We start from the raw sequence: 26,715 nt of genomic DNA, 5'->3' as shown, positions 1-26,715 counted from the left end.
CTGCCAAGTTATAAGACAAGTACTGATAAACGGGTACCTTGTCCTTGGAGAGAGAGCTTCTTGTATAAACTGTTTTAATTGATGTTCTGTGATTGGCTAATTGTCCTCCAAGGTCGCTTGAAGGAGAGACTGGAGAAGAGAGGATGAAGTAGCGCCCCCAGACTCATTTGGAAAAGACCCCCCGAGTGCAGTACGCAGGCACAGGGAAAGCCACGCATGCACAGAAGAGATGCACTTACATAACTAAGGGGTGGATGAAGAGCCTCTGGCTGGGCAGTGATGACCACTCCTGCCTAGGTTGAGGTCACTCAGTTAATTGTATAAAAGCAGATAGTGCTTTCTTGGAGGGGAGCTGGCTTCACACCAAGGACAACGTTGCCTTTTGGCAGGGACGCCTGCCAGTTTGTGAACTTACTGACTCTCCAAGGATGCAGCTTCTGCTATGGGTAATTGTAGGCATGCTAGGTCGGTAAGATAACTTTATGGGTAACAGCTGGGTGACTGGGGAGGTCGTGCTGGGGGCTTGTTTCTCTCCTCCTTCCTCCCTTTTGGGTTTGTTCGTTTTGTTGGCCACCTCTTGGTAATAAATATTGGTTTTTGTTGAGCTTTCAACAGTGTCATGGTTTCAAGATTCAGTATGGTTCAAACCCTCCCTAATACAGCATACACAAACACATTGTCTTCTTAGACAACAGGCTTTAAAAACAAGGGGGGAAGATGTGTTTTCCCAGGACTAGGCAGCTCAAAGGATTATATGGCTACAAAGATCTACTCACAAGGGATTCACATGAGAAGACATACAGGATATGATGGGGGGAATAAAAACAGTAAAATCAAGGCAGCTCACAAGACTAAGAAAAAAAGAAGACATTCAAAAATGTAAAAATCCCCAAACCTGATGCTTTTCAGGATCCTAACCAGTAACTGCTGAAGCTGTGAGAAGACAAAGATCATTGAGCTGAAATATTAGTAGTAGTTCTTCCACAAGGGAATAAAAGATCACAATGACATCTTCCCTCCAAGATGTAGTTTCCAATTTTCTCCCCAGCACCAAGAATGATTTCACTGAGAAAGCTGTGCCCTTGTGGAAAGTGTGAAATCTTCTGCTTAATATTTACATCTTTACTGAGCGGTAATATGGAAAACAGGTTTGGGTAGTGTAGAAGCAGGCAGCCTGGGGAATTTTCTGGCCTGGGTTGAGGCTCTGCAGAGGCAGACAGCCATCTACTGCCAAAAAATGAAATAGAAAGCAGCCCCACATGATTCCCGAGAGCTGTATTGCAGAAAACCATGCCTCACAGGAAACAGCTTTGCTTGGCACATCAGGCTATCCATACTAGCCAGCATCAAGACAAACCTGTCTCAGGAAACATAGTATTTTCTTCTCCCACTGACATGTTCGTGCTGCATCTAGAGGGAAAAAATCAGGAGCAGATGATGGAGTGAAAGCCTTTTCCATACAGACATGTTGGAGGTTTTTGGTTTCAGTTTGTGGAAAATCCCTTCTCCCTCTCCCTCCACCCCCCTCAACATGCACAGTCAGATTCACAATGAATCCTCACAGACTGAAACGCTCCGAGCTCCGGCAACAAAGGGCAGTGAATGGAGGCCAGCAGTGCAAATTGAAGCGATGGGAGCACACCGCAGGTAGCCAAGTATCAGCTTATCCGGGCACCAGAGCCTACAGCTTCCACCTGGAAGGCAGGGAAACAAAAGCCTCCCTTTGTGTCCCAGGGTTTTGCAGGAATTAAACACAGCTCCCCTTTGTGGCAGACCCAGACTCTCACCAGGAACAGGGAGCAGCCAGTAAACTCCCAGGCTGTCCTCAGGGAATGGACTATTTTAAGCTTGCTTGCAAACATCTCTCTGCGTATGTGCTGTATTTTCACGGAAGAATAATTTAATCTTCATTGCCATCATTAATTCTTGACAGAGAGCACCATACGACATCCTGTTTACAGCCCACTAAATCTCCATTATGAAGCCATGCTTACAGAAAGAAGAACAATCTGAAGAGCTGTGTTAACTTTTATGATTACATTCCAGCCCTAGAAACCAGAAACATGACTGGAGTTACACACATACCAAAAAAAAAATAAATAAACAAAAATTAAAATAATTAACATTTTGTTATGGTGTTTTCAGGTTTCAGAGGAAGAGCATTTTTTAAAATCACCTATACACAGATATCTTTAAAAATGCCTCTGTAACATATTGGCATTCATCCTTATGCAATATTTACTCTGTTGTTTCCAGCTGTGTTGAACAGCACAAGTAAGTGCTCCTATTCAGAGGAATTTTGTGACAGCAGCACAGATTTAACCCTGGTGAGTGGGATTTTGCTAACACTTCTCACACTAACATCCTTTCATTTAAAAACGTAAGAAGAATTGTTGATTTCCCCTGGGGTAAAACCACTCATCAGCAAGGAAAACTGAGGGAAGCCAAGATGCGACTGGATGTGGCACTTAGTGCCATGGTCTAATAACTGCAGTGGTAGTGGATCAAGGGTTGGACTTGATGATCTCGGAGGTCCCTTCCAACCCAGCTGATTCTATCCGATGATTCCAGAAGGCTTCCGACAAAGAGGCATCATGCAGAGTCAAGGTTCTGAGAGGGACTTGTAAAACCAGAAACTGTTCAGTAGCCACAACACACCATGCATTGATTGCACCATTTCAACAAAAGAGAAATCCCATCATTTAGGCCTAGATTTACCCAACTAAGTTAGGCACACCCAACTAATTTAACACTTCTTCAAAAGTCAGTGAAACAAGAGAGGTCCTCCAGAGGATAATCCAGACCTTATGTTAACTTTCAAGTAGTATAGTCTAAGACTGGAATTACTCCCACACTTCCCCTCCTGCAGAAAGTGCATAGAAACACTCAAGTGCTTCACAATGTGGGGTAAATCTGGACAATAGCTCTCCTCTAGCCCACCTCCTTTGAGATGAGACTTTCTGTTTTGCAGTGGTTTGAAGGACACAGCCAAAATTTCTAGCCCTACCTAACTCTTCCAGGTGAGACTATCCTCTTCCACTATATCCTTTAATAAGTATATATTCCATTAAGTATTTTATGAAGCATTTAAGTATATATTTAATACAGTACTTCCTTTTCAATCCTACTCCTAGCAGCTGTCATTCTCCACATACACCCAATCTCCTTTGGATTTAAGAAAGTTGAGTCATGGCTCAATACCCTAAAATGATTCTCATTAATCTTAGCTCCCAGTCTTCAGTTTCTAAGGAACAACCTCAGAGCCACTATAGAGGTGACAGCTCATGACTGTGCATGGCAAACCCAGGTTTGTGTGTGTAACTCCATTTAGTGGGAGTCTCTGTAAAGAATCTGGAAATCAAGACGATAATGATTAGACACTAAAGCAAACAGTGCTGTGGTTAAATTAACCTTCATAGATTAACCAAAACATTCTGTAAACGTTCATCATTGTGTATATTTTGAAAATTTACACAAAGCCTGAGTTTCAGATTCAGTAGTCTTTTCAGCCTCCCAAAACCTAACAGCAAGTACCCAGAACTCTGTTAGAGGAATTAATAAAATTCTGGGGATTTAATTTTTTTTTGTCAGTGCTATTTTTCTATTTGGGTGATAGAAACAAAATAAGGAACCACTAACAATTTTGACTGTTTCTTACCAAGTTCCCTCAAAGTTGAGGGTTCTGCAAAAAGAGCAGAACCCTTTATAACCACCTTCAAGTCAGATATCACTTTTTTTCCTATTTATTTATTTTTATTAGTAGTACAGCCTGTTGAACCTCACACTCCAATCAGGGAATTGCTCAGCCATCACCTGGGAAACACTAATATCCCATTTAATATCTCTTCTACAACCCACATGTACACTTCATCAATTCTGGTTTTTGCCTTCTCCACCCATTTTCTTAAAGAAAAGTTGTTTTCCTTTCTCAAAGCTTAATGTCCCCAACTGCGTCCTGCCTGTTTCCCATATTGATGACAACTGCCTTCTCCAAGTCTTCTCCCTCTGCCCCCATAGTCCCTAAGCTCCTCTTGCTTAAGGTCTCTTGCTCCTGCTTCACAGCCCTGTCTCAGCTTTCATCAGAAGGTTGCAAAGAGTTTGGTGAAAGCAGAGAAAAGTTGAGGACTGCTACTCAACCCCTAAAGAATCCACCTTGCCTTTGCTGCCCACATCTCTGCTGCTGCTCCACCACCTGCACCTGCCCCTACACTTCAGGATTTTGGGCTGCAGCATAAGGAGTAGGGGTAGGAGGCTGACAGAGAGGGCACATTGAGATGGTCTTATTTGCCCTGGAGATTACATCACTTCTGAATTGCCTGTGTCACAACCATCTCAGCCTGGCACCCTGCTCCTCTATCTTTCCCTGCCACAGCTGTGGTAAACCTTGCCCTCTGTGAGCTACCTGGCTTCTTCCCACCTCTGCCTCCAGCATTCAGAGTGCAGAGAAAATAACAAAGCTTTTAGTGCAGGCTACGATCAGAAAGGAATTGAGCGAAACAGTTACTTTTACTGAGATTTCTTTATTTCCATGGCTGTTAGGGGCAAAATTGAATAAGGGGATAGTATTGGTGATCACATCAGCTCTGCACTGCAGTTAAAGAAGTGTGATCCCTGCTGAGAAATTGGTGATCTTCTTCCTCTCGTCTACATCTAAGGCATTTCTATCTCAATGCCCTGACATTTGCTTAGTGGAGATCAGATGTAGGATTTGGAAGAGAGAATATCTGTTAACAAATGTAACAAATAGATTATGTAAATGAGAAGAGTGCTTAAATACTTAGTGCTTAAATACTTAGGTAGCTCAACACTCCAAACCTTTTGCAAGCTCACTGCTGTACTTTAAATTAATCCTACATGGTATAATAGCCATGACTATATGTGGCTTTTCATGTGGAGAGAAAGGAAATATTAAAAGCTTTTGTAAAAGGATGACTAAAGGAAGCCTCAGTATACAAGTTTTATTGGCCCTGCAAAATCAAAGAAATATGCTAGACATCCTTGAGCTCTCTGTACTGAAATTATATTTATCATTTACATGCACAGAGGAATGTATATTTTGACATTAAAGAAGAAAAAAAAAAAGCACCAACCGGACCAGATGGATGCTCTTGCATTTGGAGTGTTACAAAAAAGCTAACACCAAGGAGGTCACATGCTCTAACTGCCTGGCCTGGCATTTGGATTGTTCTGAAAACAAGAGTTCCTCTTCAGAGGCCAAGCCAAAGAGATCCAGGAATTTTGTGCACTGGATCTTCACTCAAAAGCTCACCTCTTCTTTTTTGTTATTTTGAAGTTTAAATGGTGCTGAACTTGCTCTTTGGGAAGGCGGAAATGTTTTACCCACTTCAGTTCTAAAGTGTCTTTGGGTCTGTGGCAAAACTTAACATGTGACTTGTTTCCTGTGGGAAAAGGAACCCTGTTTGTGGGTGCCATCAGTGTGTTTTACGTCTATCAAAGATTTTGTTGGCAGGTGCTTTCTGCTCCCTACTTTCTGCCCTATTGTGAAAGGGCAGTAACCATTATACCTTGAAATGTTTACAGCCTGGAGAGAGTTGCTGGAAGAGCCCAAGAGAGAGATCGTGAACCTGATTTCTGGCTTCAGACCTCATGGTGAGAGGCATGTCCAGCATGCAAAGAAAAGTGGCACGTGTTTTTCCTCACATACCTAATGCAACTTCAGTCTTTGTTCTCTCCTGCAGTCCATGTTCCCTCCTTCCCTTCTGTTTCTCCTTTTCTTCCCTGCCTCCGGCTCATTACACTTTTAGCTGTGTCTGAAGTGGTTTGCTGCTGTGCACATACTACAGAGGGTGATAGAGCACACATTTATTTTATGACAGATATATTAAACTAGGCCCCAAACTCCAGCATGCTCAATCTACTTAAGGCATCTGCAGCAACAAATCCTTCTCCTTCACCTTTCCCTGCAGCTCCAGGCAGCAGCAAATCCTTCCCTTTCACTTTTCCCTGCATCTCCAGGCAAAGTTTTACTGCTATTCATTTTCCTAATCAAACACAGGACGAACTACAGTTTATTTCTGTGTTCAGAGGTTTACACTGAGACTCTCATCAGACTTGGATTCCCCTGGGATGAGGGGAAATAAAAGGAAGAAATAAAAACAATAATAAAAAACCCCAAAACTACTAGCTCAGATGACACTGCAGTTGCAGAACAGCAGTGCCTCAGGTCTTGGCATGTGTGGAGGGACAATGAGAGCACCACACTCCCCTCTTCTTGTCCTGCCCTCCCTAACATGGCAGCTGGAGATCCTGACTCTGGTGTCTAGGAGCAAGGATGGGCTGGAAAGTCCTATCAGGATTGCAGCTCACACAGGGGAGCAGGAAGAGAGACTTATGCACACTTGAAGGAGCAGAGGATCTGCCATAGCCCAGATAGCCTGAGGGTTCATGTTTTGTTTAATAGCATGTTCATTATAATTTCCCTCAAAGCATGCCATAAATGGGGAAGAGAGTCAGTAATTGAGATCCTGTGAGAGTTCAGTCATGCTCATTATTTGAATCTCTAAGTATAAGAATAAACAAACAGGCTGTGGAGGTTGTCCATGTTACATATTTCCCCCGGCATTTTTTTTTCCAGGATGCATTTTTGACCAGCAATCAGGCTTTTCACTTTCTTAACAATTGTGCTAAGCATTAAGTTATTATATAGAGGACATTTTCTTGCTGATATTGTGGGGTGGATGGGAGAGAAGAAAGGACTGAGCAAATGTTTTAGGACCCACCACAGCCAGAAAAAGGTAGGTATCAAAATTAGATTAATAAGATTTACTCTTTGGAGATGTCTCTACAAAGTCAGTGTTCAGCCAAAAAGCTTGATCAAGGCTAAATTAAATCTTCCCACTTCTAAAAACAGGCATCTACAATATAGTTGTACATCTGCCTAAACTGATCATAATTGCCCTGGGCCTACGCTGTTCTTCTTATCAACTCACTCCTGTCCTTCTGCCCACCTGTTTGATTTAATGGTAAATTTCTTGGACAGTGTACATATTTTGCTGTCTTAGCAGATTTATGTTTTGGCATCTCTCTAGGCTCTGTTACATAACAAAATAAATATCATTTCCAAATGCAGGACTCTCCACTTAGCAACTTTGTGTCATTTTAGTGCTTTGGCTCTCTAGAATGCTATGAGCACTTCAGGTGGCGCTAGGAAAAATACATACTTTTTGTAAAAGGTAAGTAGGACAAAAGTCAAGAAATCAGAAATCCTCAAAAACTAGCATGTTATCATGTGCTCTGGTATAAATAAGCTGCTGTAAGAGCAGAAGTGTTTGTCACATCTACTTTACAATTTCCTACCTTTATTCCACTTTTTCCTGCCCTCCCACATTACAACCACTTTACACATCTCCAGTCCCCTCAACTGATGTTTCCTCCAGCACTGTTTAGCTGCATCAGGTTCACTTCCACTGAGAGACAGATAAAAAAAGTCTCAACATCTTTATGTACAGACACGGGTGTTACAGACATTCAAAACCTCGACCTTTAACGAGGAGCCAGCTGTAGCAGGCACATGAAGCATCCTCTGGCATTGCTTGTGCATAACCTCTGCAGGAGCATGCGAACTAACCCCAAGGAAATGCCAGACAAGACTCTCTGCCTTTCCACGAGACTTGGGAAGCAATGCTGCTGCCCATCGGGCTGATGGAAATGCATTTCTTAGAAAAACACAAGAGCTTTGATGCTATGTTTCTCCAGCAGGCTGAGGCTGGTAAGAACATCACCCACAAGCCAAGGAAATGGTCAGTGAAGACCTTTGTGAAGAATGCAAACACAAGGGGAATGACCGCACATGTGAGACCCAGCTGGCATGAAGGGAAAAAAAGATATGCAGCAGGATCCTGTCCTCCTGCAGAGGATATAAAGTTGGAAAAATATGAGAAAAAGAAACACACACAGAGTTTAACACTAGTTTGCACATTTTGAGGAGAAAGTCAATGGGCACCTGTGCAGGTCAGGCTGCAGAAAGAGATGGTATCAAGTGTCAGACCTGGGCTACCCTCCACTGCACTCCTGTGCCTCCTCCCACCCAGTGACATAACCAAAACACTGATCCCTCTCCTACAAAGCCGAAGTTTGCTGCAGCACTATGTCAAGTTTATTCATACACAGAAAGAAGAAAAAAAATCTTAATGGAGAATTTTATCTATTGGTCTCCATCAGAAAACTGCTAGAAGTTGGCCTCCAATGGACATATTATTGTAGTTATGTACAAGTACATGTATTAAAGGCAGTTATGCCACTGTGAGCCGTTTAGTGGTTCAGCATACCTCCTTTCCCTTCACTGGTCCCTTTAGAGTAGGAAGCACCATGTATCTTTTACTTGTCTAAGGCAAAAAGTGACAAATTATGTTCTTCCAAAAGGGCTGCTTTGCTCCTTCCACAACATGCAATACCAGGAGTTAGCAAAAAAAAAAAAAAAGCCCATTTCAGCCTATAAAACTGTCTGAAGTTTTCAGGATCACCACAAGGGGAGAGGAGACAAACATCACAAATTTTGGTTAGGATGATGGCTTGACAGTGCATCCAGCCTCAACAGCTGTGATTGCTCAGCAGGCAAAGGGCTGCAGGGAATCACTGCTCCCAGGACCACACAACTCCACCCCTGCTACTGGGACTGCAGGCTATGCAGTATGGAGGCATATTTGGTCACTGAATTTTTAAGATACTCTCTCCCTCTCCAAAGCCTTAAGCACTGCTGAAGTTAACATTGTTTCTAATTATTTCTTAAATAAACATGTGACATCAAAAAATTACTCTAGATTCTCCCTCATCTATATTTACCCAGGCACAATAACAGCTGCCTACACAGATTTTGTCTTGCTATGCATAGCAATAATCATAGATCCACCCACAGCCCATCTATTTTGGTAGAGTGCAGAAATAGACATTAAACCTATAAATGTCAGAACATGCCTTCATTTCAGATGTTAGTATTATTTAAATTAGCACTTGAATGATGTTTCCATAATGTGATAGCTTTTCAAATGATGGTGTATTGCACATGAGGTGCACTGGCCCTGCTTTAAGCACCTTCAACCCATTAGGCCCATCTATAATTTGGTGCTTTTACAAATGCAAACGCATTGTGAAAGAGCTGTGGTCTCTTTGCTTATACCCAAAGGTCCCCAGGGACCTTTGGCTGATGCCATAATTACCTGAGTATGGTTTGAACATTAGGCTCTGGTTGGGAGCTTTGTGCTTGTTGTTCAGATGTATTTGAGAACAGCTGTGTCTGGGTGGTTGGAACAACATGTTATCTTGAACGTGTGCCCCACGTTTCAGAGTGAGTGCAATGCTCATTCTGGAAGCAATGCTGTAGGAGGAATATGTGTTAACTGGGAAATGGAAGCAGCAAATCATTCTCTGTAGCTCTGGGAAAATTAGGAGCAAATCCTTAATTTTTCTTCTATCACTGAAACCCAGTAAGATTAATTAAAAGAAAACCAGGGAAGAAGAACTGGTTATTTGAGACTCAGTGGGTATGGGGAAGATTATTGCAAGGAAGCCTTATTTAAAAAAAATTAAAAGAGCAAGTGTAGAATCAGACGACAGTGAGACCAGATCAACTCAATGCTGCTTTCAAGAAACATAAATTCTGCTCAATCAGAACAGTACAAAAGGAGACACCTGGGATCTGATTCCTGGGGACAATATCTCTGTTGTAGGGTGTAGAAGTGCTTCCATAATTCTTTCACACAAGACCAGACATAAAACACTGCAACTAAGGCATCTTTTTCTGAGTAGGCCCTATATGCCACTTAGTAAGTCCTCTCAATTATAATAAAGTCTTAGACCACAAACATCACATTACAAATAGCGTGCAAATAAAGAATCATGGTTCATCAAGCAGGAGACTAAGTCAATTCTCTTCTTTAAAGTAAGAGCCACAGCAACCACCATACACACAAGCTGCATGTTCAAAACAAACACTGACACCTTGTGGGCAATATTCAAGCACAGATTTAGTAATTACAATTTCTTCTGAAGCATCAATTTTATCAGACTGATCACTAAAAAATGAAGGCAAATGTTCTTTTGTAGCTCTGGAAAAAAAATATCATGCTTTACTGAGTGATGGAGAGGATAGTGCAGACAGCCCAGCAGATTCTTACAAAACTAGTCTTGTATCCTCCAGAAGCACCAATGGGATGCTGACTGGCACTGGGCCCTGCTGCAGATGGGTTTTGGTTAGAATCAAGTGTGCACCTCAAAGGAAATCTCCCACTCATCCCTACTTTCTCTGACTTGGTTTGCATCATAATGCTGTCCCAGCATGTAGCACTAAATTGGAAGACAACTTTCAGGAGCACAAACTGCACAGGACAAATGGGCGTTCAGTTCACAGGCCAGGCTTGACCTCATCTGCAGCAAGAAACCCCAAAATGCAGCATGGAGGTGATGGCCAGTGCTCCCAGGGACAAATATAGACTGGTTCCTGGGTATTCAGCAAGCCAGGCTTTGCATAGTGCCATTATGGCTGCTCCCAGGCTTCAGCTAACTTGGATCTGCACCTCACAGTATGCCCCAGAGTATCTCTAGTCCCCATGTCTGCTGATGATAACAAATTAAGAGGAGCTGTGGACTCCCTCAAGGGTAGAGAGGCCTTATGAGGAGATCTAGATAGACTACAGAGCTGGGCAATCACCAACTGTATGACATTTAACAAGTGCAAGTGCTGTATTCTCTACCTGGGATGTGATAATCCTGGTCATATGTACAAATTGGGGGATGAGAGGCTGCAGAGGAGCCCTGCAGAAAGTGATCTAGGGGTCTGGGTTGATGGCAAGTTGAGTATGAGCCAATATACGAGCCAACAGTGGCCGTGGCAGCAAAAGGGACAACTGCGCCTGAGGATGCATCAGGCACAGCATACTTGTTCCCATGTAAGTTCCAGCACGACAAGATGTATGGCATTTATGTCGTCTCTCAGCACATGCTCTCATCAATAATAAAACCTATATACTAAAACCTTCTTACTTCTTTTATAACAATGAAGACTTGCGTAAGTTGCAATCTGAGTACAGAAATAGTTTGGATAAGCTCCAGAAGTTTTTCTAATGGTAAACCTACAAGCAAAATTCCCAAATCCCTTGTTAAAAAGTGGCTGCTGAACAAGACTTCTAAAGAGAACAGTAACGGACTGGAAAACGTCTCAACTCAAAGCAAATGCCAACAGAACATTTCAGTAAAGAAGCACTGCCAGCTCCTTCCTTTGGTCCACAACTAAGGTCAACATTAAAATAAACCCAAGCAGCACACCAAATGCCAATCCATGCAGGTTCTCCTTCACTGCAAGCCAGTCAGCATACAACCCATTAGGTGCTGAAGGCACAGTCATCTTTGCTTCACTGCCCAGCTTTTTACTGTCACTGCAGAGTTTCATATGCTTTCAGATAGAGAGAGTTAACATGTTAAACTTTAAGCATATAAATTCTATCCCTTTCACACTCGATGTCTGGAGGAAGGATATAGCTAAACATTTGATATGGTTAAAGTTAAATTTTGTTCTTTCTAGTCCCTGGAAAGGCCGAGGAAGGAAAAGCATACATCAAATGCATTCAACAGCTAACACTGACAGTAAAAACTGAACCACAGAAATACAGAATCAATAACAATTCTTCTAAAGGATGGTACAGCCTGGTATAAAGCTTGACATGTTACAGCCTGCACGTGCCTGTCAACACCCATCTTTGACTACAAATACTGAGTGGATAATCACTATTAACAGTGCCTGGGGTTATTCACCTCAACACACAAAAGGCTACTCCAATTAATACTTATATAGTTTGAGGTTTAGATTAAGCGTCCAAATGTAGACCCTCTGGATCACACTACTAATATCAAATTCTTGGATCAAACTGCTGAAATTCTTTTGTATGTTACAAATTGTTCAGCTTTCTTGTATTGATATTAAGCAAAGAAATGTGAAGAGGGCACAATCAAACCACCTGAGATTATCTAGATTTGTGATTTCAAGTCAGGTCTATTTTCCATAAAATCTAATGGTTTTTTTAGAGAAAAGTGAAAAAAAAAGCAACTCTAAGGAACCTTAAATAAATAAATTTTGTGGAGAGAAATACTCTCTGTTTTAGGAAAAAAACCCAACAAACAACTAACTCTCTGGACAGGTTTTCCATCCGTAACAGATGTGAATACCAGAGTTTCCTACATTAGCCCTTCTTACCAGACTGATTTACTTCACCTCTACTCCTGGCAAGCAGTACTCCTGACTTCCCAGCTAGTTTGCTAGCTAAAAGGACATATGTCTTCCCAGACTTTTAAAAAAGCCCTCTGCCAGCAGAAAGCAGTCTAAATTACCCATTTCTGAAAACAGCAGATTCTCTTTCCTCAAGAGTTCAGTCTTCTAGATAATCTTGATGATTATTCTTCCGAAGATAATCTGGAGGATACTTGCTTGAATGCAGACTTGAAGATACACATCCCAAACCCAGTGGCCAGGCACACCAGGATTCAGCATACAAACGTTATCATAAATGTCCTAAAACCATGAGGCACTTACCTCATTGTAGTTTTACTTCTGTAGTTTATTTCTCTATGTTGCTATGCTGTCCTCTTCCTCCTCCCAAGCTAGATGCACAGCATAGCATATGTACTAACTGAACTGCTACAGAACAAAAATACCTTTTAACAATTTCATCTTCAGTTAAGAACAATGGAAAAAACTATTTTCCCTGACAATTTCTCTCCTTGTACTCTGGGTTTTTTGACAAATCCTGCAGGTTTTTTTTCCCCACAACTAGAAACTCAAACCAGATCCTTTTCATATTTCATGTGAACAGTAATATTGAAAATGAGATTGGCACTTGAAGTGTAGAAAAATAAAACTAGCCAGAGGCCATGGGAAATGCAGCAATGACATTTATTAGAATTTCTCCAGGCATTACATGAAAAATTTTATAAGTGAAACAAAGGATAAAGCACATTCGGTGCATCTTTAAAAAAAAAGATGTATCTGAATAACCTTGATTCCTTGTAATAAACGCTGCTGCAGTTCCTGGGATTGTTTTTTTATGTACACATCGGCTAAAACTTACTCTGAACAAAACTGCAAAAACCTGCCTTTTCAATAGGCATTTTCCCACCTAGTACAATACAACATTCTTGAAATATCTAGACAGATTCCACATAATTGCATACACAGTGTTAAGACCTTTCACCCCAAATGTAAAAAGAAAGTCTGTTACGTAAATCAATTATCTTTAATCAAATAAAACATCATGGAAGTAAAAAAACCAACAAAAAAACCCAGGAGAGCCCAAGCCTCTAAGTTCCACAGCAGCGTGCAGCCAATCGGCATTGTTGCTTCTCACTTTTATGTTAACGTAAAGCATATAACTTAGAAAGCAGTGATATTCAGTCCTTGCTTTCTAAATTGGACAATCTTATGCAAAAAGACACTGCTGGATTTGGCACTTTGCTTAATTGTTTTTCTTACTAAAAAGAATAAGTGTTTTCTGAAATACAGTGAAAATGATGCAACATGAGCTACTGTAACACTCAATTAACAGTTCAGACATGCACTCCAAAATACTTGTCTATTACACATTTGTCTAAGCCTTCTCAAAAATTCCTCTCAAAAACATTTTCAAATCTATATGTAACTTTTCATACCTTTACAAACATATTTTCTCCCTTGAAACGATTAGAGCTTATCTAACCTGCCCAGAACACAGAAATTTATGACTATTGTTTTAAAAAGAAGACCACAAAGCAGTATTTAAACAGAAATAGTCTGGAAAGAGTTATTAAAACTGTGCCTGTACTCCAGAATCCCCTTTGACATGTATATCCACTGTATATGTGAAAACTGAAAGGTATATAATATTTGAAACTTGCTTGGTCCTTTCTTACGCACTTACGCTCAACTTCCTGCAACCTACCTCAATTTTCTGCTCAAATAAAATTTAAGAACTGCTTTCTGCCTCCCACTACAATAAGACAAGGCTTCTTGCAGTATTTCTTTGGTTAAATGAGAACCCCTTACATGCTTAACTCTTATGACAGCAAGTCTCTGGTGGAAAATTAACATCAGAATAAACAGAGCCCACAGCTGTGCTTCCTTCCTCCTGCTGTCATGACCAACCCCAGGACAGGTGGAAGCAAACAGGCCAGGAAGAAAGGAGTAGTCACTGTTAGCTCTTGACTTTGCAAGTTCTGCGAGTGCGAATAGATACCTATTTCTTAGCTCTGAGTTACGGAGGTGGAGCTATGATGCAATGCTGCTTGTTTCCAGTTCTAACATGCATGTGGAATTACACTGCTGACTGGTGCAGCCCAGGCAGCTGATGGCACTAGAGTTTTTTCTGTATGAACCAAGTCATGATACTTGTTCTGCTTACTGGTCTGTGCTCACAACGTCAGTAGAATTAAAAGAGAGGCACGCATGAGTTCACACAGATTTTCCACAGAATATGTGAAACATGCTGCCCTTTGGAGGGAAAATTACATTCTCCTTTTTTTTTCTTCAAGTATTATTCAACATATTCAATATACATATATATAAAGACACGCTATCCTCATTTCACTACAGAAGAAGCACATCCAGACTGAATTTGTTGATCACCATTATCTTGGCTTTGTCTACTGAAATTTCTCTTTTCCTTTAGGTGAACTCTAAATATACATCTACTCATCAATATTACATATGAGAATCCTTTATTTCTCCCTTGTGATTTATTTACATCATCATAAAAAAATTAATAGCCTGAATTTGCATATAGACATTTGAAGGCCCATTTGTAGCTATCAGTGTCCCAGCACTAGTTTTGGATAATACCGTTGCCTATTGCTAAGTAGCTATTGAAAGCAGCATACTCATCTTTTCGTTCCCTTTTCTGAAGTGGTGCTGCCTAGAGAGCCCTGGTTTATGGCTTACTCCTTATTTTATTATTTGGGTTGTAGTTTACTTCCTTCAGGAGCAGTTCACAGTCAGACAATGCTTCTGCTGGCAAATACTTCACTATCTGCTCAAGAGTCTTTTGATACGTTATCTTCTCCTGTTCCAGTGACTGAATTATAGTCTTCATTCTGTTCTCTCGAGTCAAAATAGTCTCCAGGCTGGCTTCCAGACTCTGAATTTTAGCATGAGCAACCTGTAAACAATAACATTATAATCAATTGATACATTCTGAATAGGTTTTTTTTTAGTATTAGGATATGGTATTGAAAACAGCATACGAGCCGACATACCAGGTCCAAAGCCCTCTACTCAGCGCTGATGGGCAAATGTTTCTGACAGATAAAACCTCCGTTCTGAATCGATGGTCTGAACACTTTCAGACTCTTTTCAGTACTAGCCGTGTAGTCCAAGACTCAGCAATTCAGTCCATCACACAACAACCGGTGAAGAATGAATTGGATATTGCCCCTACTATGGGAGAAACCCTTAAGGCCATACAGCAGGTGAAAACTGGGAAGGCAGCTGGGGTTGATGGAATTCCACCTGAAGTCTGGAAACATGAGGGCCTTGCACTCCATGCTAAATTTCACGAGTTTGTGGAGCGCTGTTGGGAACTAGGCGAGCTACCATCAGACCTTTGAGATGCAGTCATCATCACTTTGTATAAGAAGAAAGGAGTTAAATCAGACTGTTCAAATTATCAAGGTATCACTGCTCTCCATTGCTGGCAAAATCCTTGCAAGAATACTTTTGAACAGACTAATACCCACTATAGCAGAAGGAATTCTACCTGAAAGCCAATGTGGTTTCAGAGCCAACAGGAGTACCACAGACATGGTATTTGTTCTCAGACAACTGCAAAAGAAGTGTAGGGAACAGAACAAAGGTCTCTATGTAACCTTTGTTGATCTCACCAAGGCTTTTGATACTGTGAGCACAAAAGGTCTGTGGCAGATTTTGGAACATTTAGGTTGTCCCCCCGAGTTCCTTAAAATGATCATCTCACTTCATGAGGATCAACGCGGCCAAGTCAGATATGGCAATGCACTTTCTGAGCCCTTTCTAATAACCAGTGGTGGGAAACAAGGCTGTGTTCTTGCACCAACCCTATCACAATCTTTTTCAGCATGATGCTCCAAAGGGCCACTGCAGACCTCGATGAAGAAGATGGTATCTACATTCGATATCGTACTGATAGAAGCCTATTCAATCTAAGGTGACTGAAGGCCCACACCAAGACTTTAAACCATCTTGTCTGGGAGCTGCTTTACACTGACGATGATGCCCTCGTCGCCCACACAGAAGCAGCTCTGCAGCGTTTAACATCCTGCTTTGCAGAGGCTGCTGAGCTTTTTGGGCTGGAAGTCAGTTTGAAGAAGACAGAAGTTTTCTATCAACCTGCACCTCAGGAAGTCTTCCATCATCCCCATATCGCCATTGGTAAATCAGAGCTCAAATCAGTCCAGCAGTTTAATTACCTAGGTAACCTCATCTCCTTGGATGGTAAGACTGACGAAGAGATAGACAACAGGTTAGCAAAGGCATATAGAGCTTTTGGAAAACTCCATAAAAGAGTTTGGTGAAATAAACACTTGAAGAAAAGTACAAAGATCAGTGTTTACAGAGCCATAGTGCTGTCTACTCTCTTATACGGATCTGAATCAAGAATCATCTACCGCCACCGCCTGCGACTCTTAGAATGCTTCCATCAACGCTGTCTCTGTATAATCCTAAACATCCACTGCTCAGATTTTGTGACTAATATGTCTGTTCTAGAACAGGCAGCAGTTATGAGTATTGAGGCCACGTTGCTGAGAACACAGCTGTGTTGGGCAAGGCACTTCTCAAGGATGAAGGACCACCGCCTCCCTAAGACCGTGCTCTATGGTGAACTTACCTCCGGCTGCCGCAAGAGAGGAGCCCCGAAGAAAAAGATATAAGGACTCCCTGAAACAACATCTCAGCCTTGGCCATATTGATCAACATAACTGGTCTGCTCTGGCCTCCAATCGGGAGGCCTGGAGACACACCATCTATAACGCTGCTGATACTTTTGAGAAAGCACGGAGGATCACCCTTGAGGAGAAAAGACAACGCAGAAAGAATCGTGCCTTGCAGAATTTACCACCTAAGGAGTCTTTCCGCTGTGCCTTTTGCAACTGGACTTGTCTATCTTGCATTGGCCTTTTTAGCCACCAGTGTGATTGTAGCAAATGTCCTTTCCTAATCTTTGTTTGTGAAGCCTAGCCATGACGATGATGATAGTGTTTGTTAAAGAAAGAATAACATAGCTATTTCTAAAAGACATCTGAGTAGGCAGACAATACAAGGATTGCCTACTGTGTATCATACAGTCACTAAATCAATCTGAAGGATTTCTGAAAGCTTTACAGAAGGAAGGAGACAAACAAGTTGCAGCAAGCAAGAAACAGTTGAGAGTAACAAGGAACTGGAGGTGCAGGGATAAAAAGGAAATCAGCAGCTGGAGTAGCACTGGGAGAGATGACCTGCCCGATAGTGATGAATCAATGGGAAACCTATGTAATAAAGTAAATTAGCAGGATGGAGAGGTTAGAGGGAAAGAGAACCTCAACATTAAGTCTAGAAGCAGACAGTGTTCCCTAGTCTCCAATAAAAGACCTATAGCTTCCTCTGGCTAGTCGACAGAAACCCTGGATCTCAGCAATAGCAAATGTCCCTCTGCAGGAAGTGGGGAAATTCTGATTATTCCTAGGAAAGGGCCCAAGCAGAGGAATGAAGACGCTATACAAACAAAAAGGTGAGGAAGTTAAGGAACTGAGAAAGATGCATTATAATATGGCACTCTGGAAGAACAGAAGAGCTCCGACAGAGCCTTTCAAATCAGTCACTCTCAATTATTCTATGTTGTTGGTGCAATTTTATAACAGAGGTAAAAGCCTAGGCTGCAGTAAATAAGTAAAGAGAAATAACTAAGCAAAACCAACAAAAGGAAAAAAGCGATTCCTGTTTTCAATATCAAAAGAGCACAGCACAGCAACCCTAGCCCATAAACACAAAAATAATGAGGACTTGATTTTTCCTTTTTTGCTTTCTTCTATTTTCAAGTCTCAGAAGCTGAAAGTGCTCTCTGAGCTCTTTCAAGTGCTTGTTCAAACTAACCAATATATCAAGAAATAGCCTGGTAATGAAAAACCAAGAGCTTGTCTTTCAAGAAAATGCAAGACAATATTGAAACCTGAAACAAGTCTTAGCCAGGCTACGGGACAAAGGGTGAATAGTGAAGGGAGGCAGGAATTTTTTAAAACGTAACTTTATCTGGTGGGCATTCAGATGAAGGCAAGTCTGTTAGGAGAGACCACCTACCAAAAGTAGGACTATGAGTTTCAGCAGAAGGAAACAAAATGATACTGCCTAGAAAGGCCTGGAGAGAGCAAGTCTATTGCACTGTGGATTATTTCTTAAAACTTTCCAATAGGAAAGCAAACAGATGAAGGGACAGAGAACTTATTTTTGTAAGATACACAAGTTTTGCCAATAGATTTTATAGGAGATAAGAGTAGAGATATTTTGGGAAAAGAGAAATCTATATCAAGAAAGAAAGGTCCCAGGAATGACAATGGAGTTTAAAGTATGTCTAACAGAAGTAAATCACTGTTGAGAGAACCGGTTAACTGAATAAGGTCTTGTAGTTAGGAGACTCCCCAAATACATTTAAAAAAACACTTTCAACTCTAATGGCCAAATCATAGAAATGACTACTCTATGATTTTGTAGTCTTAAATCATTTACCTGTAGCTTCTCCAACAAATCCATGTTTTGTCTCTTCAGGTGATTGTTTGCCCTTTCCAGCTTCTCCAGGGGTTCACCTTCCTCACAGGGACTCACATTTTCCTGCAGTTCATCCTGAAGAACGTGGTACTCTACTTCGTAGGCATGGAGCTGTTTTGAAATATCCATCTCAAACACCTGCCATGAGAGAAAAGACAATGTTTAACTACAATAGGGAGCACTTATTCCACATGAATGCTTGACTAAGAGTCAACTCTCCTTGATTAAATTAATGCTTTTCCTGTTCCCTTCAAGAAAGTATTTTAAGGGGAAGTCTACAGTAGGAGCATTTTAATATCTAGAGTTCTGATTGCAGCCATAATAAATCATAGTCTTTAGAATAAATTGGATCATGCCTTTTACTATTACCAAATACCATCTCTTATAGCAAGATGTATCAGCACAAAAGTCTAATTTAGTCTAAGAATTCTATAATATGACAAAGTTTTATCCACTCTTACTCAGGAATATGAAGAAGTTCAAGACAAAATTTTTAAATTTAAGTCTCACCAGATTGTGATTGGAGTAGCATCATACAATGAGGAAGAATAATCCAGGATTCATCACGACTCTACCTTCAAAACTGGATCTCCAAGTGCTCATTTACAGACTTCTATAAAAACATTCTTCATGATCACAGTTTCCCTGTGTTCTATCTCTGCATGAAGACACACTATTTTCTTATTGGGATACTTTGGTGATAAAGTATTGTTAAGACTATGGAACTGAGCCTCTAATATTGATGGGACCATATGACCCTTATCTGTTTACACATCTAGTCACAGCCTCTCAGCTTTTGAAAACTACCAAATATTTTAGACTAGGATTGGAAGGATGTCTACAGCGACTTTAATTTTCTGTTCCTTGTCCTAGAGATCACAAACATTCCATCAACAGAAGAAGCACATGGATCGCTTAAAAAAACAAATTCTGCATTACTTTCGCTGTTCTTCAGGTAATTCAAATGGGGTAAAATTTAAAATTATATATAGTGTTCCAGTGCCATTTTCCTCTACGTAGCTACCTGGTCAATTCTTCATCTGTGTATTACAGATCTGCATAATGTCTATATTTTTCTTTCATTATCCATTATAAGAGGATGGTCCTGGGAATTACAACACTGAGACAGCCAAATAACTCCCCCTGCAGCCAGCCTAGGTGGGAACAATAGGATATAGGCAGTCTACACATGAATGCAGATCCGGAAGGCTGTTCAACATCAGACCACAGCACAGGCAAGCAGGTGACCTTACTCTCAGAGCTGAGCTGACCTGCATATAACCACATTCACTTCTGCTCAGGCAACCTAACCCATTCTTTACTCAATCAGACCTGGCTTTGCACAAAGTCACAGATTTCTACCATGCTCACCACAGCATGATTGCTCTGCAACTCATGCAGAGCACAGAGTAGAGATCTGATTTCTAATAGTATTAAAAATATCAAACTACCACCTCTATCATTGCTAGAATCAATGACTTCTGAAGAGACACGAAAGTGCCTGACACAGGTTTAGCATGGCAATCACAGTCAATGCAAAGAGGAAATGAAGATCTACATGTTATTTAAAAATGAATTCTTAACTAACAGCACCTGAAACATTCAAACATTAACAAGCCACAAGAATGCATCAGTGTTAACTGCACTCCTGCATATGGACATAGTTTTTTAGAGCTCTTCTGTTATCTCCAAGCTACCATCTGAAGGGGGTAAACTGTTCACAGGTTCATAGTTGAGGTACTAGACTGAGGCTCATTCTCAATTTTCAGCTTCAGTGCAGAGGAAGATGATGTAGAAATGAAGATTCCAGCCACTGACAGTATTTCTCAAGAAGCTTTTCATATATCAGCAGCAGTAATTCTTTGTTTCTTTCCTATTCTAGCCCTTTGCCATGAAGCTGAAATAATTCTGATGAAATAACACTATTCCAAGTCCTCCTTGCCCATACCCAGGAAAGGCAGAGATCAGTCCTGAGGGACTTTTAACCTCTGGCACCTGCCAAATCTGATTCCTCCAAGGAGAGGATTGAGGTGAGAAGGAGAAGTTGCATGGGGACATTCTAAAAGTGATCCCCAGGAGGATAGAAGTGACATCCACAGAACAAAAGAAGTTTGCATGACCTTGATTTTAATACAGACCATGAAAGCAGTGCCTCACCAGCCTCCTAAGTTATAAGGTTTTAAGTTGGAGGTGTCAGAAAAGTTCTTATGGGTACTTGGCACTGTACAGCTGGAAGTTTGAAGGACGAGCAGGGGAAGTTGCTGTGATGCTGCCTCTTCCCACCATGGCAAGTTGTGCTTCCCATCACAAACTGTTAGAGTGCTCAACCACCAACAGGAAGCAACAGCTGGGTTTAGGTTTGGAAAATAGGCTACTTCTACCCTTCTGATGGTGAGGGGAAATTTATAGCAAAGTCATGTTTTTTCAGTAGCTGGGACACAAAAGAACTTTTTACTAAACCTTGAGGTACAACTAAAGACCTGCTAAAATTGCAGTTAAAAACCCACTGAAATCCAATCACATCCTATTTGTATACAAGTTACTGAGAAAACAACTCCTTTGCATTTCAAACCAAAAGGAACATACTGAGAAGACTTTTACATATAGTTTAGGCATGATTCTTTTAAAGTAAACTAAATGGAGGGAAAAAAGTAAAGAGAAAAACATCCTTACCTGAGTAATAATTTTTTCCATTTGAGGTTGAGTCATATCTGGAATAGTGGTTTTAAGAAAATCAACAATGTTCTCAAAATTCTCACATCCCATTATAGCTGTTTCTTGACTGCTAAGTAGGCTCAGTGCTACTTTAAATATGACTTCTGTTCCTTGAAGAAAAATAATGTCTAAAAAAAAAATAATATCATGAAAATGGGAGCTAGAGTCATTGGACAAACACATATATCTGATGGGATGTTTTTCTTCATAATTGCTCATACTGAAGATGTATTCAGTTCAGACGAGCAATCTGTCTTATTTCAACATGAGGTTAAAGCATATAAAAATTGTCTTTCATCTTACAGATGTGAGAGAAAATATTGCACCTTTTATGTCTGAAACAGTTACCTGCAATAAGCATTTTATCACTGTCTGCTACAGACTGCTAGCTGGTTTTAAGTGCATCTGTGACTGAAAAGCAATTGGGAAGCAGATCATAACACAACATACTGACAGAAGCTAGTCCTTAAACAATCATGTAGATTCTATAACCAATCACATTACTTTCAATAACATGTAGTGATCTTACTGGTCATAACCTAAGCCCCAAACCCTTACTTTGAGGTGCAATTATGTGGATGTTGAAGGGAAAGCCTGGGCTCTGCAGGTCAGTACACAAAGACTACAGAAATGAGAGTCCTGGTGACAGTACATAGAATTCTGCCTCAGAAGCATTACTGAGATGAACACAGAACATGAGTAGTTCAAATAAACCTCCTGAGCTGCTGGCTCTGTCACACCACAAAGAGTTTGTCTGGGGCTACGCAACTGAACAAACCCAACTTCTGATCCTGATACTGAGAGGTCATCCCTGGCCTGATCCAGTATCACAGGATGAAACCAGGACACCGGTGAGGCTGCCATCTCCCTCAAACGCAGTTTGTAAAAGTCTCCCTTCTCAAGTCTACAATGAACATTCAAACAGCATCAACATAATTTGTGAATGGTAGAGTCATTTGTCCCTGGTATAGGACAACAGCCCAAACACTGAAAATGCAGAGAATCCAAAGCACTAGGAAGTAAAACAACACAGGGACTTTCAAGTGTTAAAACAGGAACATGCCCTTTTAACTCATTTACAGAGAAACAACACTGACTCTCTTTTCCTCCCTCCCTCTCCACTCCTAAAAAATTCATTTCCAAAAAACCTCAAAACCCAACAAAAAAGAAAAACAAAAAATGCTTGAGTGTCCTGGAATCCAATAATCCCATTGGGAAAGAAATATTAATGCGATTGGTACACTATTGAAAAAGAGTTACATCAGTCATTCAATCACAAAACCAGCAGCCAAAAAAAGTTTGCTGTAAAAGGAAAAAACCCTCTGTAATGGAAAAATTATTAGGTAAAAAAAAAATTTTAAAAATTAAAATCAAAACCAACCGTCTAGCCAAACCTCTCTTCCCCCCAAAATCACCACACCCAACAAATTGAGAACCTGACACACTCCAGTAATAAAACATGAAACAAAGTCAGGTAGAATTTCTTAAGAAAAGACAAAAGGTGCCACGTGAAAAGAGAAAAATTGAAGGAAAAAAAATCTGATTTAAGAGAAGTACATGACATATGCTCCTAGATTCTTGGGGTATATCTGAGCACAGTGAGTTTTATATTAATAAATAAATTTGAAAAAAAAAAAGCTGCATTACTAAAGATTTGGTTAAGGTGGCAGTTCTTACTGATAAGAAAAGAAGACAAAACTAATTACTTGACAGCCTGATACAGTAAACGCTACAAGGCACAAAAAATATTAAAGCTTCTGTAGTACATGTTACCTGAAGAGGAATGTATCACTAAAAAACTATCTAAATGGAGTAAGAGTAATATTAAGACTCAGAAACTGTTCAATACATACATGAACACCTGAAACAGCCTTTAAGTTCAAATTTGCTGGAAATTTTTAGGAAGCACTTTACAATCAGAATTCTAAAACAAATGCATTCTCTTTTTTTCAATTTGCAAGTTGAACTTTTCTGTGGACATAAACTGCATGCTTGATGCATAAAATGCATTTGCAACAATAAACTTTCTGCTGTTTACACTTCAGAAGTCTCTTGGATAATATGAAAAGACAAAATTAATTGCTCAAGTCTGATATTTCAAAGAATACCTTTCAGTTTTCCTCTTTAAAAAGGAGCTGACATCCCACCATGAAAAGCACTGCTACTTGCCACCCACAATGGTCACCCCAAATGTCCCCAGTATGTAGAAAACTACTTCCCAAGAGTTTCAAAACACAATGGACATTGTTCTTTTTGTTACTGCAATAGAATAAACTTTCTTACCAAATACTCTGGCTACAAATCCTAATGGAAACTGAGATGCGAACAGTGTAAGAAACCATGGTGCAGCATAAAGACTGGGACTGATTTCATTTTCTTCAAGATGATTATACAGGTCTCTGTGATAATCATGTAGAAGCCTTGAAAGCTGATACATCTGAATCTACAGTATATGAGGGGATTGGGGGAGGAGGGAAATAAAGAAAGAAAAGTTCAGCTTTACTCAGCTTTCCAAATCATTCACATTTCATTTGAGGGAAATTACCTCCAGTACACATAGCACTGTAAAATGAAGCTTAATTGTCACCTGGGGCTTTGAGTGATATCTACTCACAGATAAACAACCCGCCTCTAATGAATTAAAACTAACACAGCATCCAATAACAAAGAACAGTTTGAACCTAATTATTAATGCAGTATCATTTCAGATTCACGGGCTTAATGTAACCAAAGAATATATTGTTCTAACTTTATCAACAAACCAGAACTTTCAGTCTTGCAGCAATGAAAGCAAAGGTACCTCTTCCAAGATGTCAAAACTCTCCATTACAGAGTTGAACTATTTATGAGTAAATTTCCATATTGCAGCTTTCGGACTTTGAATTTTTGCCATATTTTTGCTGCATTTAAAACTCCTGTGCTACTTCGGACATCACTTTAGACAGCTTTTGTACCCACAGAATACATTACGTACAGAGGTGTCCAACATACATGTTTCCCAGCACATATTCCAATAGTCCTGAGGAATTTAAGATACTGATGCAAAAAGTGTTGCTATACAACCCATAAAAGGTTGCAAGGCAAAACGATTAAAAGGTGCTATTCATTGCTAAAAATACCACCCTGTGGCAAACTATTTCCTTGCAATTTTGATAGTTTATATGACATGGTAAGTCACAGCACAGAGCAATGCTTCTTTCAGAAAGCAGAAGATGAGAAGCAGACATTGATTAGTTGTCAGGTCCATTTTTGTTGTCAACAGTGCTTTTGCTTAAGGTGAATCCATTCCTTAATAAGAAAATGACTCATCCGGCTACTTTCCTACTTCTACAGTTCATGATTCTTCTGTAACAAAAGCTGATTGCACTAATTACCTGGTTAGTCACCAGTGTCCACAGGCAGAGAGATCACTTCTCATTTAGGCAAATCAGCTAAATTTGTGCATGCATTTGAGTCCTTGCTTTAATTGCCAAAGATACCAATTAAGTACAGTTTGTACAGTATCAATACAAAACACATTTACATGTGAAGTTAGAATTGTACCACTAACCAAGTTAGTTCACTATGAACTAAGGATCTAGATTACTACTTTTTCCAGACAACAATTAAAAAATTTAAGTCAAATAAGTTTTCATTATCCTAAAGAACCATACAACATTTTTCTTCTACAGGACTGAAGCTAATTCTGCCTATAAGTTTACTTGTGTTTCAATACTGGAAATGCAAATGTTCTACTCCTGTTAGAAAACAAACCAAATTTAGTAAGATGCTCTAAGTCTTGTCTAGTTTGTCTTGAGCAGACAAAACTCTACTTTTGTGTATTACAGAAGATTGGCCTAGAAGCAAACTGTGGGGAAAGTAAGGTCATTTAATTTAAAGGGCAAACAGTACTACAAGTGGAAAACTTTCTGAAATTTAAAAGTGTTCTTACTAAAAGCTTCTGGCAATGAGTCATACTCATTTAAACCAAAATGTGAAATCCTGGACATATGAATGCTCTCAAATCATCAGATGCTATTGGAAGTCTACAAATGCAGTATAATACACAAACACTAAGAGAGCATCATCTAGGGGAAAACCCACAAACATGTATTTATCACACTTTGACCCCCACAGGTTTAAAACACATTTGTGAGGTGGAATGGAACATGGAGGAGGTAAAATGCTACTTATGGCTGTTCACCCTTAATTCATCAACAAAAAACTTGTTATGGCATACTTACATCCACAGAAAAACACTCCTCTATAGTTTTTAGAATAAGCACATACAATTTCTTTGATTACAATCTATTCCATTGCTCTGGACATTTGTCAAATAAGCACCTGAAGTGACTGGTCATGAAAAGTGGATTCAAACTCTCCTTTAAGTTCCTACTTAATTTTAAGCATTTGCTAAGCAGGTAACATGAAACTTTTGTATCTGCCTCTTAGTTTTCTCCTCTGTGGACTACAAGCTTTAACTCAGCAGTGGTATATCCCTTTATAATATTAGGGGTTTATAGCATATAAGTTATTCTAGTCAGTGGATAGTCGCATGTCAAGGTGAAAGATTTCTCAAACCTTAAACCTGGAGTTTATATAGATCTGAAAGATTTTCTGTCTCCTTCCTAAACAGTCTTGAGTAGCTAGCTGTCAAATAATATTGCACAGCATGCATCATTGCTTAGGAAAATTAAATGATTAAAAATTCTTCTGTTTTCTCTCTGTATTGAGGGGTGGTGGATTAGAGAACAATGAGAGAAAAAGATGAAACTATGAGTCAAGGCAGAGCTGCCCAAAGTACAAATGCCTGTGGAGTACACTGACTGGCCACTGTGTGTCACTATTGACTTGACTTGGGGCTACAAGAGAAAAATCTACATCCAAGTGCTCATGGACTGGTAAATAAAAAAAAAATAAAAAAAATCTAATTAATTTCTAAACTCCATCCATAGAGATGCAAGCATATCGGGTTTGGGTTTTTTTTGGGATAAGGATGAGAGAGAAGTAAGGAAAATGAAAGGAAGAGCAAATTAGCAGAGAAAGCATCATTTCCAAAGAGGAGATGATGGGGATGTGTGACAGTAAAAGTCTGCAAGTCCTGAACTTCTCTGTTTTCAAATTGAAAGGTAGAGAGGGGGGTCGACAATAGAATACACATGCACTTCACAACATCCCAAACAGCATAAGAACTTCATAAGGCCCTGGAGAACAAAAGCAACCCCTTAGAGCTCAAAAGTAATTTAAAACTCTAGTTTGCTCTGGAAGGA

At 40.1% G+C, this 26,715-nt stretch overlaps 1 protein-coding gene across 4 annotated transcripts in view; it reads right to left on the bottom strand.

Moving 5' to 3' along the window:
- The window catches only part of TBC1D4 (TBC1 domain family member 4), a 556,453-nt gene that overhangs the window by 443,015 nt on the left and 86,723 nt on the right, over positions 1–26,715 (bottom strand). For 3 of the 4 annotated variants that reach the window (XM_051780401.1, XM_051780402.1, XM_051780404.1), the window contains 4 exons: positions 23,750–23,909; positions 21,425–21,594; positions 18,713–18,889; positions 12,888–15,134 (listed from right to left, as the gene is read on the bottom strand). In XM_051780401.1, coding sequence (XP_051636361.1) covers positions 14,907–15,134; positions 18,713–18,889; positions 21,425–21,594; positions 23,750–23,909 — 735 coding nt within the window. In that variant the 3' untranslated portion in view covers positions 12,888–14,906. Of the gene's footprint in view, positions 1–12,887; positions 15,135–18,712; positions 18,890–21,424; positions 21,595–23,749; positions 23,910–26,715 lie in introns of those variants that run through there. The other variant, XR_007903340.1, reaches the window with a different exon arrangement.

This window comes from Manacus candei, unplaced genomic scaffold, assembly GCF_025592945.1.
Source record: "Manacus candei isolate 608988 ecotype Guabito, Panama unplaced genomic scaffold, ASM2559294v1 h1tg000014l, whole genome shotgun sequence".
Classification (NCBI taxonomy): domain Eukaryota; kingdom Metazoa; phylum Chordata; class Aves; order Passeriformes; family Pipridae; genus Manacus; species Manacus candei.
Note: the sequence above shows the minus strand (reverse complement) of the source record. Positions and strands in the feature narration are given on the sequence as shown.